Consider the following 13,821-nt stretch of genomic DNA (forward strand, 5'->3'; position numbering starts at 1 on the left):
TCTCCTCGGCCGCTGCATGTTTCTGCTCCCCCACCTTTCCCTCAATGGCCACTGGGCACAGAAAAGCAGTCCAGCATCAACAGGGCAAGGAACTGCAGCAACGAGCAGGGCCATGATCCATGGCGGGTGCGGTGGTGCACCTCCTATCAGCAGCCCCGATGGACCAACGGCGGCGCGCGGCGTTGCGGCGGTGTGTAGTCATTCTGGTGTGGGAGAGCGGAGAGAGAACGAGACTGGTCTGGCTGGTTTGGCTGGTCTGGATCTGGATTGGGGGATACGGATGCATGAGGTGAGGCGCAGGACGCAGGAACAGGTCAACAGCACACACTCGCATGCACACACAAGGTGCACAATTACCAGCTTGAGTGCGCCCACGCAGTAGCGTAGAAGCAAGATGGGCGAGGAGCCTAGGTACTGCGTACTGCATATGAGAGACGGGACGGATGGAGGAGGCTAAGAGCAGCTATGTAGGAGAAGGCGAGGAAGAGACATGGTGGAAGCGAGAGAGAAGGTCAGAAAAGGCTAAACGGGGGGGAACAAGCCGCTAAAGCCACTTGGGGCAAGGTTTACCAGCTTGGGACAGGTTCCGTTCGTCGGCGGCAGGTACGAACGGTAAAGTGGCTTTTATCGACGAATGAGAGAAGGCGCGTACCTGGCACTACCCCTGTGCACCCAGTCATTGTATGTACACTACTGCGTAGCCACTGGCCGGTGGTCGCTGGTGGTGTCGTCCATACGTCCAGCCCCGGTCCTCGTCATCGTCCCCCGTCAACGTCCGTCGTCCAGACTTCAAGTGTCCACCAGTCTGGGTGTGTCAATTGTCTGGCTTTCGCAGTGTTTTTCTCCTGTGCGGCGTGCGGCGTGTCTGCCCCATCCACAGTTCCACACCCATTCGTGCTGTGGACACTGAACACTGCACCTGCCGTCGAGGAGAGAAAGGGACGTGGACGGGAAAGTGCAAGAGCAAGAGCTGCCCCAAACCCTGCTCGCCAAAAAGGGGCGGAGGAAGGAGGCTACAGGAGTACCTACCTATCTTACCACAAGGAAGGTAGGTACATTCACATGATGCGTACCTACCTATTTCGAAGGTAGGGCTAAAGCATACGTTTTGTACAAAAGTATCAGACGGCACTCAACCTGGATCTCAGCTTCACCTCAGTCTCCTCGCTTCCGTACGGAAAAAGGTACATACTGCGTAAGGTATGGAGTCATGGAACCTATAGACCGTTTCTAACTGGTGCCTTTTCACACCAACGGTCCCATCCATCCATCCCCATCCTATGCCCTTGCCCACGACCATCCCGCAGACCGCACACACCACTGGCTGCTGAGCCGCCGCTGCACACCTCACGTCCCACGTCCCACGTCCGGTCTTTCCTTCCCCCTGTCATCCCAGGGATCCATTTTTCCACACCTCACCTCACCCCAACTCGACTCGCCTCACACCCTCGTCCCTCGCCCGCCCGCAACCCACACGCCTCACTCCTCTCCCGACCCTGGGGCAGTCCATCCAGACCAGAGCTCTTCCCAGCGAGTAGCCCTAAGGTAGACAGCACCTCAAGTATTCGTAGTGGGAGAACAAGTACCCAAGGCGTGTCTCCAGGCGTAAAGTCTGTGGTGAGCAGCAAAAAGGGAACTCCTGGAACTAAGGCGAGTCCATGGGAAAAGGTACCTTGCCTTACACGTAGAAGGGGAGCAGGAGGGGATAGGCACCTCACACCTACCTAGGAACAGGGTGGATTGGCGCCGGTTCGTTCGTTCGTTCGTTCGTTCGTCTGTTCTGTTCCCTTTTTTTTTTACTGGGGCCCGCCGCCTCGCGCCCATCCATTCCTTTTCCTTTTTCTCCTCTCTTGCCCCCATCCCTCCTGGTGTTCTTCCTCATCCCATCTCCTCATCGTCATCCTCGTCGTTCACGACAATCCCTTCCCTCCTATTCCTCTTCCCCCACTCCTTTTTTTTCCTTTTCACAGTCACTCTCTTGAAATAATTCAACCATCTCAGCTTCTGAATCCCGTCACTCCTTTCCGGGTATTCTCATTACGTTCCTTCCCGTCTGGTTGAATTACACACATTCGTTCTTCGCGAACCAAACGACACTATTCACACAAAAATCTCACCTCCTGTTCCCCCTTGTTGGATCAGAGACCACGCTCCTTAGCATCTTTTGCCTCACAGCTCATTCTATACCTTCCCTTAGCTTTCACAGCACCATACCTGTTACCACCCAATTACACCTAGTACCGCATCTGCGCGTTTCCGTGAACCAAACGATCCTCGACATCCCGATCACCTCCTGGACGCGACTAATACCGAGACTCCCTCACCTCGCAAACATCCGCCCACCCTGATTTGATCAACCACATCGCACCACATCACAAGCGATAAACTTCACCGACTTCATTCAAACCAAACGAAGGAATTTCGAGAAGGAAAAAAAAAGACATGGCTACCGAGGTCGAACACCCCGTGGGCCTCGTCCAGCAAGCCTCGACACCCGGCTCATCAACCCCTCAGGATGTCTCTCCCACATCCGCCCACAAGATGGACCAGACTCCCTCCCCCTCCACCTCCACCCACAATGGACAGCCTCCCTCTTCGCAATCAAGGCGCCCGCCGCGCAAGAGCACCCTGACCCAACAGCAGAAGAACCAGAAGAGACAGCGCGCGACTCAGGACCAGTTGACGACTCTGGAGGTGGAATTCAACAAGAACCCAACCCCCACTGCCACCGTTCGTGAGCGGATAGCAGAAGAGATCAACATGACCGAAAGGTCTGTTCAGATCTGGTTCCAGAACAGGTACGCTCTACTGCCCCTCGTTTTCCGGCTTTGCAGCCTGATACCCCTGAATCACCACTAACACTACACAGACGCGCCAAGATCAAGCTTTTGGCCAAGAAGAGCCTCGAGACCGGCGAAGACATCGATTCCATCCCCGAATCCATGCGAGCATACCTCGCTATGCAGGCGATGGAGTCCGGCAAGGGTCTCGGCGGCCCCTTCCTTGGCCGTACCGGCCTTCTCCCCTACGGCCACAATAACATGCTTCTCGGCGGTGACCAGAACGGCCAGGGCAAAGTTTGTAAGTCTAAGAAGTCCCTGGCAAAACCATCAATGAAAGCAGCACTAACATGCCCAGTGATCCATCATCTCACCTGCCGCTCTCTGAGCATCGGCAAGTGGACTCGCGTGGGACAGAACACGATGGATCTCATCATCTTCTACTCCCCTGACAAGTGCACTATGACCTACTACATCAACAACGAGCAGGCCGGCTACAAGATCGAGTACCCCTTTGCTTACATCAAGAACATCTTCCTCGAGAACCAGGAGGGTGACCCCAACAAGCCTGGTGGCATCGTCATCGAGCTGAACCGGGCTCCCAACTTCTTCATGGACTCCTCCCCTCAAGCCAGCGGATTCTTCCAGTGTGGCGACTTCACCGAGGACCAGCAGGCCTCGCACTGCTTGGTTCACCACCTCGGTGGCAACCCCAAGGTTCTCAGCGGCCAGTTGGCCAAGCTTGTCTCCTTGGAGGCCTTCATGAACCGCAACAACCCGCACCCCTTCATCGACCAGCAGCACGCCCTGTCCATGTCCGCTCCTGTGTCGCCCAGCCGCCCTTCATCCCAGCCCAACTTTGCCCAGCCGCACGTTGGCATGTTCCAGGAGTCTTGGGGCATCAACCACATGCACCCCGGCATGCGCGGACCTGGTCACAAGAGACAGCGCAGTCGCTCCGTGCCCATGGCTGTCGATTTCTCGATGCTCCAAACTCCCATGCCCTCCTTCTACATCCAGCAGCCGGGTGAAATGGCCGCTCCTCAGACGCCTGGTCCCAACATCTACGCACCGATTCCCCAGGCGCCCGGTGGACTCGGCCCCAACTTGAGAATCGACACCCAAGCCGGATTCGGTCTGGATATGCGCCAGTACCCGATGTCTGCTACCACCGCCTCCCCTTCCGAGTTCCCGACGAGCCCCAACTTCTTCTCCCAGGGCCCTGAGCCGAGCCCTCTCCCGGCCGCTTCCAGCTACAACACGCCGTACGGCAGTGCCTTCCTTTCTCCCATGGCACACCCGTCACCGAGCATGATCCCGCCCTCCGTGTCTCCCCTGTCATTCGGCAGCCACCACGGAGAGCCGTCCATCGTTGAGCAGTCGCCTCCGCTCTCCATGCTCGGTAGATCTGCGTCCGCCGATATCTACCAGCAGGGCGACAATGGATCATGTGCCGTATCTGATGATGGTACCGGCCTGAACGAGATGTACTCCAAGCACACCATCAACCTGCCGATGCACCCTCACTCACCTGCTTATGGTGAGCAAGGCCACAACGACCTCGACATGAACCAACTGGTCCAGTTTGACCACGTTGACCCCAACTCAATGTCTCCCGAGTCCATGCACCAAACACCCCACTGATTCCTGACATCGGTCTGCCGCACTGAACAAGTCGGGAAGAATCCGGAGTTCCTTTCACTAGGACATGGCGTACATACAAACTTGGGAAGGCGTGCTCTCTCAAATGGTTTATTCGGGAGAGAGGAGTTGCTTGCCTTGGTCATTCACAGCTGGCGTTTTAGGCGCTTGACATATACCAGATGGGGTTGCGCTTGGTCTACTTTCAACACCGATGACTATGATGTGTGATTCAGTTGTTACTACCACATCATCCATCGGCCACGACGACTCTGCATGACGATACCTCTATTCGGAATCTCGATCATGCATGTCCGGCACAGGCGATCGTACCTTTGCACTTTTTGGATTTACTTCACCCTTCGAGTCATTTATTGTCGCGAACAAAGAAACCGGCTTCTGGTACGAAGGTGTGGGCATTTCATCATGCCCACAATCCATCACCAAACCTAGTCCTTCAGCCACGCCTACCTCGCGGAGACGATGGCGTGGCCCCTAATATCCTTCCCTTCTCTCTTGGTTGGCTTGCGCTGCACATCGCTGTCTCGTTGATTTTTATTTCGTCTGTCATTGTTCATGAATCTCAGATGTCCTGGCTGCGGGTTTTGGAGGATGAAAATGGGGAAAAGCCCAGGTGGCTTGGGATTTTCCTGGTTCGTAATCAGTCACACACACACACAACACACATTTTTTTATTGAGGATATACAACTCTCTCAAGACACACATTACTTGTTTACCTATATTGTTGGGTATTTTCTTGGTTTGATGGGTCGTGGGAGCAGGGGCTTTGTGGCTTTTGTTGTTGAATGCCGGCACCAAAGGAGGTGGTAATGGGAAGCTGCCTCCGGTGGCCGAGCAGCGAAGAGGCTTGGCCGGCTGCTGTTCGAAAGAGAAGCGGCCAGCTTGTAAGCACTGACGATAGAGTTGAGAGACAGATGGGCATTGAATCCCTGTTTTCCCACTTTCACATTCGGTCCCCTAATTGTGATGTGACTTTCAACGATTCCCAAGTGATCAGCCCCTTGAGGCTCTCCGGTGATGTATCATGGCTACGACTGCTACGGTGAACCAATGCAACTTGCGAGACCCCACAGGCCCTGCTAGCAGAGAGGTAAGGCTTGACCAGAACCGACGCAGCCGTCTTCGATTTCAGGTCCGACGCCCCGCCGACTATGCCCATGGAGCTTGGACGTATGCAATTCCATCTGATGTGTCTCCTATGAGTTTGTGCGGGTAAGGCTGAAGAGAATCCGATCTGCCTTGAATGCCCGGGGTTGGGGAGGGGCTTGTCGCAGCCGCGTGCTCTGTTACGCAGCAAGGCAGGCTTGGACATGTTACGTGAGGTTGCGTTTCGCTGAGTCTTATGCTCTGCCCCAATAGCAGAGATACAGCGTATTACTGTATACGGTATTTACGAGAGTGTGCGCCGGAGGAGGATCAACGTGTAAGACAAAAGGCAGCGTGAGGTCTCGACTGGTCGGCTGGTCGGCTGATGTTTGGTTGCCCAACTGCCTAGCTTGTGTGCTTGCCCATCCCTTTTAGCCTAGTTCAGAGGAGGACGTTGGCGCGCGAGCCCGGCTGGTCCAGAGAGGCGGGGATGGATGGGTGGGTTGCTTGGAGTGCATCTGGTCAGCGAGGCGGCGGCCCGCTAACACGAGGTTCTTTGGGGGGCTTGAGGGACGCTCTGTGCACCCTAAATAACGTAAGGTAAGCCGGAGATCTGTCCATCATTGACTGTCTGTTCCGTTCAATCGATCAATCGTAGCACGAGATGTAATGCCTTTCTCTCTTCTTTTGAGTCGTGTTTGATTTGCGGCTCCGAGAAGGCGGATCGGACGGGGACGATACAAAGGCATTGTGGACTCGGACGATTGTGCTTTGGGTGTGGTGTGGACGTTTCGACGGGAATTTCCGGCGGTATGGTATGGGATATTGCCCGATATTTCGAAGAACGGTCAGGAGCCAGGTGCCATGCTGGACTGCTGCAGGCATTAACGGATGGAAATGAGACGAGACGGCGTTACTTTCCTGGACGCCGGAGCGGAGGGGGGGTCTGTGGCACCTTACGGGTAGGAAATGTAGCCGGATACGGGAACTCTAATCTTTTCGCGGTGAGGTACTGTAGACTGGAGAGATCGGGTAGGGTGTCTTTTCCCCTTCTTCGCTGCAGGATCCATACAAAATATCCGTAGTGGTAGCGGTAGGTCTCTTTGATAGGTATCCAGGAAGCCCCCTGCAGTGTGTATAGGCTACCAGCCATCGGCCACGTTCGTCTGAAGGACGACGACGGTCTCGCACTGCTCTTTCGTGACTAGTAAAACTCACGTGAGATGATGCGAGTCGGGGCTGCACAGTAGTGTAGTGCAGGTGCGTGGGGATGCTGTCAGCGACTTTGTTGCTTTCTGTCAACCGCGTGGTTGTTGAATAAGTTACAAGGCAATTAGTCGAACTTGCATCTGCCACTTGAAGGATGGTCTTCTTTCGTCCACACCCTCACAGGCACAGAATATTTGCCAAGTCATGGATGACGGGCAGTGTTGGTGTTGCTTTCGCATTCGCAATGTTTCAAAGCGTGCGGAAGGCACCAAGAAAAGTGTGTGATGGGAGCTGCGACGGTCGCCAAGATGGTCAATGACTTGTTGAAGCTGTCTTTGATGGATGGATGGATGGACAGAAATGGATGGCCGATCGAAACCTTTTCCTCAGATCGTCCGCAGCTTCCGACGTCCGTTCGGATAGCAGGCAGGTTGTAGGCGGAGCGGGTCCTTCTGTGGTTGGAGATGGGCGGACAGCTCGGTACGTACTGCTGTGTCCTCAGGGAGGAAGGGAAGGAATGGGTGGGTGTTGGCTCCTGCTTCGCTCGCACTTTGGCGATTCCCAGCTGGGAAGTTCAGGTGCATCCCATCTCTCGCCCAATGACGTCCTCAATGCGGGGGCACGGCAAAATATCGAATGAGCTACTGCACTGTTGCTGCTGGCCTGCTAGTCGGAAGCCGGGACTTTCCCATTTTCTCCATGCCCGGGGCGCTGATGCTCTTTGGCGGCTGGCCAACTGAACTTTTCTCTTCCGCGCCCCGGTCCTTGACGAAAAAAAAAGTCTCTATTTCGTCGTTCTTCATTCGTTCATGTGCTGTACGGAACGCAGACGTAAGGCACTACTATTTCTCGCGCCCGACCTGCCGACCGCGATGGCCCCACGGATTCATGGATCCAACCAACGTTTACTCGTCTCCGCGAACCGCGGATGAGCGCGTGGTGGGTGAGGAGCTGTTCCGCGGGCTTTTCATTGATTCGTACGAGTACTTCGTAAGGAAACATCGGGCAACAAGATGACCGTGGCAGTGCAGAAGAGGCGCCAAGCCCGCATCAGACACTCAGACAGGTTCCTCCCACCTTGAGGCTCGCCTTGCAAATGTGTACCGGTAGCCCTTTCTCCATTGATTGGGGGCTCCAGACGTTTACTGTGTAGTCGTTACTGGGTATTCCCACACAATGCCCCAGAGGTCCAAGACCAACCCACCTAGTCACCGACTCACCAGTGAGCCGCGGCATGATAATCTTGACTTTTTGCCAAGCGCCTCGTCGTCGTCCATACTTGCGTATTGAGCGCGGCGCAGCTCTGTACGCTGCAACCTTTTCGGCTCTACTCGTGTCTACTCGCGGGGTGTCTACCAAATACCAAGAGCAAGGCAAGGAACTGCCAAGAAGCCCTCATCTGCTTTCCCTTAAGGTGCAGAGTATCTAATCTGCCAACGATTGACGAGTGCAATTGATGGGGGAGCATCGATCTAGTTCCATTTACGGGGACCTTCCGCCGGCGCTTCCTTCGGCGTCCACCTCTTACGGGAATACAGCACCGCCCAGCCTGCCAATTTTTTTTACCTTGACGTCTCTCGTCCTCGATTCGAGGCTGGCTCGCCTTGCTTACTACTACTACTACTACTACTCCTCAACACCACTGTTCAACAACATCAACACCATTAGTATTTTCTTGAATTGTTATTCTTCAAGACGACTGCTCTACCATTCACTTGCGCACTATTCCCGCCCGTGACGTCGCGGCAATCGCAGATCCTACCACTTTCCTAAGACGCTTTCAGTTCTTCCTGCAAACCCATTATATACGTTTCTGTGCAGCTTTGAGCCACCTGCGCTGGTACGGCACTTGGAGATCCCACGACTCTAAAGGACCACGCCAGATCCAGAAAGGAACGCGCCGCCACCTCCAAGTCGAGCCCAATGAAGAGCTTCATGGCCGAGCCACTCTGGTGAATCCGGGCCGCTTTCTAAGGGATCCGTCTGGAACAAGCCCATTTTTGCCGTCCTTCTAGTCTCGAGCTAGCCTTGACCAGCTAACCACCACTGTGGTTCTCGATCCGCGCTTCTGGGGGCTAGACTGAGACTGCCACTGCTCAGTGTACGGCCTAGACAGAAAGCGACCAAGCCTCGCCTCGCGCGCCCCTCAAGAATGGACAGACGGCATCTGGGCGACGCCCCTTCACAGCAACATGAAGACGCTGACCCCGCCCCAAGAACGTCGTCAAGCTCAACCTCCTCTGGCCATAATGACAACGATCTTCATGACATATCCCCGCCATCAGTGACTCCCGCGCCGCGCGCAGCGCAAAGACTTCACCCGAGACGAGCCATCACCGAACCCATGGGGAGCAAAGGCGCCCTCGACGGCGGTCATGTCCGTTTCTCGGACGAGCTTCAACGCGAGTCCAGGCGCAGCTTCGACCCGCCGTCATCACACCCGAACTCGAATAGGCCAGGGCTCTACACGATCCCTTCAAGGGGTGATCTTGAGGGCCATATCCAGGACGAGCCCTCGTCCTCACGACCTCGACGGGGCAGCGACCACAGCTCCGCGCAACCTTCAGACTCTGATCTCAAGTATCCAATCTACCGACCAGAGCCAACGAAAAGGACGAAATGGCGCGTTGCGCAGGAGTCGGTCAGCGACCAGCTAAGGAAGGCCTACAATGTGTACATTGTGCAGGGATTGTTGCGACAGAAGCCGCTCCCGCCGAGCGCAGATGGAAGGCATATCCCACTCGACATGTCAAGGGAACGGAGTGACCATCTCATCGACGAGCGCACTAAGAAGTCGTACGCCAGTAATTTTATCCGATCCAGTCGATACACGATATGGAGCTTCCTGCCCAAACAGCTCCTGTTCCAGTTCAGTAAGATGGGCAACTTCTACTTCCTTGTCGTGGGTATCATTCAAGCCATCCCGGGACTCAGCACTACGGGCCAGTGGACTACCATTGCACCTCTCGCCGTGTTTGTGTCATTATCAATGGCCAAGGAAGGATACGACGACTACCGCCGGTATCTGCTGGCAAAGACGGAAAACTTGAGTCGCGCATGGGTTTTGGGCGAACGATCCAAGAAGGCGACAGCGAGGATGAAGAGGCACAAGGATGGCGAAGTTGCGGAATACTCGGCAGATGGATGGACCGAGATTGAATGGCAGGACCTCAAGGTTGGCGACGTCGTCAGACTTCAACGCGACGACGACATTCCGGCGGATATCGTCCTTCTATATGCGTCCGGGCCCAACGGTACCGCATACATCGAGACTATGGCATTGGACGGCGAGACGAATTTGAAGGCCAAGAGAGCCTCACCTATTCTCGCTGAAAGGTGTCAAACTCTGCAAGGCATCGAGTCTTGTCAGGCAACCATCGTCTCCGAGGACCCGAATCTGGATCTTTACAGGTATGACGGACGTGTCACCGTCAACGGAGAGACACTGCCGCTGTCGCTCGACAATGTCATTTACCGCGGCTCTACGGTGCGAAACACTACAGAAGCTATCGGCATCGTCGTGAACACGGGTGAAGAATGCAAGATCCGAATGAACGCTCACAAGCACGTACGCACCAAAGCGCCCGCCATGCAGCGCGTCCTTAACAGAATCGTCGTTTGGCTCATAGTGGTGCTACTCGGCCTCAGCAGCGGTCTAACCTTGGGCCACTATCTGTGGCGAGATCCTGCCGAGTCCTCTTGGTACTTTATGGGCGAGCGCATTAAGATGAGAAAGATCTTCATTGCTTTCATACTCATGTTCAACACGCTCATCCCTCTTTCGCTATACATCAGTTTGGAAATCATAAAGATCATACAGTTTTACATGATGGGAGACGTCGAGATGTACGACCCGGTCACTAATACGCCAATGGTTGCCAACACCACGACGATCCTCGAAGACTTGGGCCAAGTCAACTACGTCTTCTCAGACAAAACAGGCACCTTGACGGAAAACGTGATGCGCTTCAGAAAGATGAGCGTCGCCGGCACCGCATGGCTGCACGATATGGACATTGAACGAGACGAACACGCCAAGCAAAGGTTGATTGACATGGCTCGCAAGAAGCGCAAGGGAAAAGGCAAGGACAAGAACCGCGAAAAGACAACGAGCGATCACGACAACTATTCGTCCTCGACACCAGCCCAAGGAAGGCCATCCATTAGTACGTATGGACGGGGACGCTCTACAAGTCGGGCGCCTCAAGCCGAGCCTGAGCTCAAGACGGAAGATCTCCTGGACTACCTGCGACGCAAACCGGACACTGTCTTTTCCAAGAAAGCCAAGCAATTCCTACTCTGCATCGCTCTCTGCCACACATGTTTACCCGAGACAAAGGAAGACGGCGAGATCGAATACCAAGCTGCCTCTCCCGATGAGCTTGCTTTGGTTGAAGCTGCGAGAGATCTTGGCTACCTCCTCATTGACCGGCCTGCACAATCAGTCATTCTCCAAATTCCCGAAGCTGATGGAACGATCAAAAGAGAGACGTACCAGGTGCTAGACGTCATTGAGTTCAGCAGTCAGAGGAAGAGGATGTCCATCATCATGCGCATGCCCGACGGCAGAGTATGTGTTTACTGTAAAGGCGCCGACAACGTCATCTTGCCTCGTCTTAAGCTCAGCGGCCTTGCCACACAAAAGGCAAGCGACGTCAATCGGAGAGCTTCGATTCGTAGAAGTGTCGAGAGGGAAAAGGCACAACAACGCCTCAGCACAAGTGGAACGCCCCGCAGCAGCTTTGCAATTGGGAGAACGTCAATGTCAGATCGGCGCAGCATGATGAACCAGAGAATCTCTAGTGACATGCTCAGACGATCCAGCGCCGTTACCGACGATGCCGACGCATGGACCTCACGCAGAGGTTCAGCAGACATCCTCTCGCCCATGAGCGCTCACGAAGTTTGGTCATCGCCTCGTCACAGCATGGCCATGTCAGCAAACGAGGATGAAGTGGACGACTTCATTGACGAGTCTGTGGCTCTCAACGAGGGCACCGTTCTCGAACGATGCTTCACGCACATCAACGAGTTTGCTTCGGAGGGTCTGCGGACTTTACTTTACGGCTACCGATACATCAGCGAGGATGATTACAACACGTGGAAAAGGATCTATCATGATGCCACCACTAGTTTGGATAATCGACAAGAAAAGATCGAGGCGGCCGGTGAGCTCATTGAGGATAAGTTCGAACTTGCTGGTGCCACCGCCATCGAGGATCGATTGCAAGAGGGCGTCCCAGAAACGATTGAGAAGCTCCGTCGCGCCGAGATCAAGGTGTGGATGTTGACGGGAGATAAGCGCGAGACTGCCATCAATATCGGTCACTCTGCCGGCCTGTGCAAGCCATTCTCCGAGGTCTTCATCCTGGATGCTACAATGGGCAACCTGCAGGAGTCAATCCTCTCGACCCTAGGTGAAGTCGCCCGAGGTATGGCGCCCCACGCGGTAGTAGTGGTTGACGGCCAGACCTTGGGTATCATTGAAGGAGACGAGGACCTCAGCTTCCTCTTCTTCGACCTTGTAGTGAGGGTTGACTCAGTCATTTGTTGTCGCGCCTCTCCCTCGCAGAAGGCCACTCTTGTCAAGCGCATTCGCCGGCAAGTACCTCACTCCCTGACGCTAGCCATTGGCGACGGCGCCAACGACATCGGCATGATCCAAGCCTCGCATGTTGGTATCGGCATCTCGGGCCGCGAAGGTCTCCAAGCCGCTCGCATCTCCGACTACGCCATTGCGCAATTCCGCTTCTTGCAGCGTCTTCTCTTTGTCCACGGCCGCTGGAACTACCTTAGGACTGGCAGATATATTCTCGCCACTTTTTGGAAGGAAATCGTCTTCTTCTTGCCACAGGCTTACTTCCAGCGTTACACGGGATACACCGGGACGTCTCTATATGAAAACTGGAGTTTGACGGTGTTCAACACTTTCTTCACGTCGCTCGCTGTTATCTTGTTGGGCGGTTTGGAAAAGGATTTGCAAGCCAAGACGCTCCTTGAATTCCCCGAGCTCTACACCTTTGGCCACAAGAACAGAGCTTTCAACATCAAGCTTTACATCGGCTGGACATTCCTCGGGCTGATTGAGTCTCTCATCATCTTTTGGGTGACCTGGGCGGTCTACAACTCGCTGCCTTTCGATCAGGACACATCGCTCTACGCTATGGGATCCGTGCCCTTTACGGTTGCTGTGGTGTTTATCAACATCAAGTTGCTGTGAGTTACTTCGTGTGTAATTGTGCAAAATATTTTGCTTACAAGTTTAGGGTTCTTGAGATGGAAAACAAGAACATTATCATCCTGGCCGGGTTTCTCATCTCGGTCGGGGGTTGGTTCTTGTGGAACATTATTCTTTCCGCAGCTTTCCGGCCCATCCTGCGCATCTATCAGCTTCGCCACGCGTTCATTCATAACTTTGGTAGAACATTGAGCTTCTGGACTACTATTCTCCTTGCACTTGCGACCGTGATCTGCTTGGAGCTGATAGTCGACGCGATACGTCGGGTTTACTGGCCGCGCGATGTTGATTGAGCTGATAGTCGACGCGATACGTCGGGTTTACTGGCCGCGCGATGTTGATATCATGCAACGTCTTGAGAGGAAGGGCTTCAATGCGAACGACGCGGCCGAGGGAATGGAAGGTGGCCACGGCGAGACCTCTGGAACGGTGCTGGAAGTTATCAGCAGCAAGACCAAGTCGGTCTTTGGCCACACCGAGGAGAGGCCCTCGAACCTTGACGGGGCACCTAGGCCAAGTCACTCGACTACTCGGCCTTCATTCCATCAGGCACGGCAGTCTCGAAGATCGAGAGACGAGTCGGCCGCCAGGTCTTTCACGCCCCCGGTTGAGGAAGCCAATATTGCAGACCCAGAGCTGAGTTCAGAGCCAACGAAAAAGCCACGCCTTTCTGTGGCGACGAGGTGGTTGGGGAGCTCAAAGAACACTCCAGTGAACGGCCCCATTGAGCTGCGGTCAACTGGTCAATCATCGAGATCGTAAAACGAAGGTGGAGGATGAGAATTGTTTTTGTACATAATTGGCCGTCATGATTTAGCATTACGGTCACTTGGACTGTCCTTTTC

At 54.6% G+C, this 13,821-nt stretch overlaps 2 protein-coding genes across 2 annotated transcripts; both read left to right on the forward strand.

Annotated features, from left to right (window-relative positions):
• The first annotated feature begins 1,837 nt into the window (after positions 1-1,837).
• HER10_EVM0008543 (homeobox domain-containing protein) lies at positions 1,838-6,310 on the forward strand. Its single transcript, XM_035478060.1, has 3 exons — positions 1,838-2,798; positions 2,870-3,081; positions 3,139-6,310. The coding sequence occupies exons 1-3, from the start codon at positions 2,443-2,445 to the stop codon at positions 4,422-4,424; spliced, it is 1,854 nt and encodes a 617-aa protein (XP_035333011.1). The 5' UTR covers positions 1,838-2,442; the 3' UTR covers positions 4,425-6,310.
• A 2,580-nt stretch (positions 6,311-8,890) lies between these two features.
• On the forward strand, positions 8,891-13,738 carry HER10_EVM0003042 (phospholipid-translocating P-type ATPase; the record flags this gene model as incomplete). Its single annotated transcript, XM_035472730.1, has 3 exons — positions 8,891-12,954; positions 13,005-13,224; positions 13,271-13,738. 3 exons carry the CDS (start codon positions 8,891-8,893, stop codon positions 13,736-13,738), a joined length of 4,752 nt encoding a protein of 1,583 aa, XP_035332355.1.
• Positions 13,739-13,821: the final 83 nt, after the last annotated feature.

This window comes from Colletotrichum scovillei, assembly GCF_011075155.1.
Source record: "Colletotrichum scovillei strain TJNH1 chromosome Unknown Contig00006, whole genome shotgun sequence".
NCBI classification, from domain to species: Eukaryota; Fungi; Ascomycota; class Sordariomycetes; order Glomerellales; family Glomerellaceae; genus Colletotrichum; species Colletotrichum scovillei.